Consider the following 1465-nt stretch of genomic DNA (forward strand, 5'->3'; position numbering starts at 1 on the left):
GTGTGCTAAACCCCACCCTTTAGCGTAATTTTTGCTTAGATTAGAGTTACGTCAACTCCCTGGCGTGGATGGATAACTACTAGTAACATAGACTCACTACCTAATCTTATCTTGGACTAGGGAGTTTACCTCAGCTAGAAGGATCACTCAAATCCCCCACTTACCATAAGAAGCTCTTATCAATATCTGCTTCGATAACGAAACGAAAACATGAGTTGAGTAGTGCCAGATGGAATCGTTTACTGTGCCGAGCTCTGAGCAATATTGTGAGTAGAAATGAGATGGCTGTCGTGGTTAGCGCCGGATTTGATAGGTCAGTTATTTTAAATATTTAGTAAGCAGTGTTATTTAAATTTTACTATATTCCATTCTTTGGATTATATTAAAAAAAAAAAATTTTTTTTTCAAACTCCAAATACTAAACATAGTGTTTTACAACTTTTTAATAAATTATAGTGGAAAACTTGCTTGAACAAAAAAAAAATTAAAACCAACGAAAAAACATGAATAGTACAAGATCCGGTAAAAAAAAGTTAGTTATGAAAATTATGTATAATAACTAGTCAAAATTGATAAGTCTGCCAAATATTGTAGGAAGAATAATCATATCTTTGAAATTGCCTACAACACAAGAAAACCTAAGATAACATCATTTAAAGAACAGTACATTTGCTAAAATGTGAGCTCTAATTACGTTAAGTAGTTCCCGAGATTTATTTATTTTTTTAAAAAGCAACATTTCATGAAATATATACTGAAAAAATCAGTAATAAGTGAATTTATTGTGGGAAATCTTATAAACGTTTATGATGTTCATCTTCGAAATAGTAGTAGTTTTCATGATATTTGACAACATAAAGTCACAAAATGTAAATTTATACTTGTTCGGATAAAAGATGTTTGATTTATAAAAAACTATATTTCAGGAACCACGAGATAGAGATGTCTATTAGCAATCAAATTAATTGGCTTTTGAGATTTAGGTTTCTCAAAATAAATTTACAAATTTTTTATGAAATTTAAAAACCTCTCGGTTTTATCTCGGGAGCTATTGAACGTCAAAAGTTTTTTTAATTATATTACTTCAGTTTCATGAGACAAGGTAATTATTTATTAAATAAATCAAAAGTTGTATCCTTTTTTGTCTCAACACTTTTTATTTTTCACCTGTCCAACGTTTCGGCCATTTTAGACATCCTCAAGGACATCTTCAATTATAATTTCTTCCTCACATTAATTTAGAGTTACTTTTGCAGGCTATTCATTTATTATAAATTAAAAACCTATCAAAATAAATGGTTTGTTATATGGTAGTGAATTTGTGTTATAATCTTATATAAGAATAATTAAATATTTATGATTTTATAATTATGAGAGATAGTTGACCGTGGATGATAAATGAGGAGAAGATGGTTGTTGGGGGTGCGGTCAATGAAACACATTCTATCTTGTAAAACTATTCATT

General features: G+C 29.3%; 1 protein-coding gene across 1 annotated transcript in view; it reads left to right on the plus strand.

The window, feature by feature from the left end:
* Positions 1 to 196: 196 nt before the first annotated feature.
* Positions 197 to 1465, plus strand: part of lute (BTB/POZ domain containing protein 3 lute) — a 22030-nt gene continuing 20761 nt past the window's right edge. The window contains exon 1 of the mRNA XM_014433636.2: positions 197 to 313. Coding sequence (XP_014289122.1) covers positions 277 to 313 — 37 coding nt within the window. The 5' untranslated portion in view covers positions 197 to 276. The remainder of the gene's footprint in view (positions 314 to 1465) is intronic.

This window comes from Halyomorpha halys, unplaced genomic scaffold, assembly GCF_000696795.3.
Source record: "Halyomorpha halys isolate HHAL.00 unplaced genomic scaffold, Hhal_1.1 Scaffold1237.1, whole genome shotgun sequence".
Classification (NCBI taxonomy): domain Eukaryota; kingdom Metazoa; phylum Arthropoda; class Insecta; order Hemiptera; family Pentatomidae; genus Halyomorpha; species Halyomorpha halys.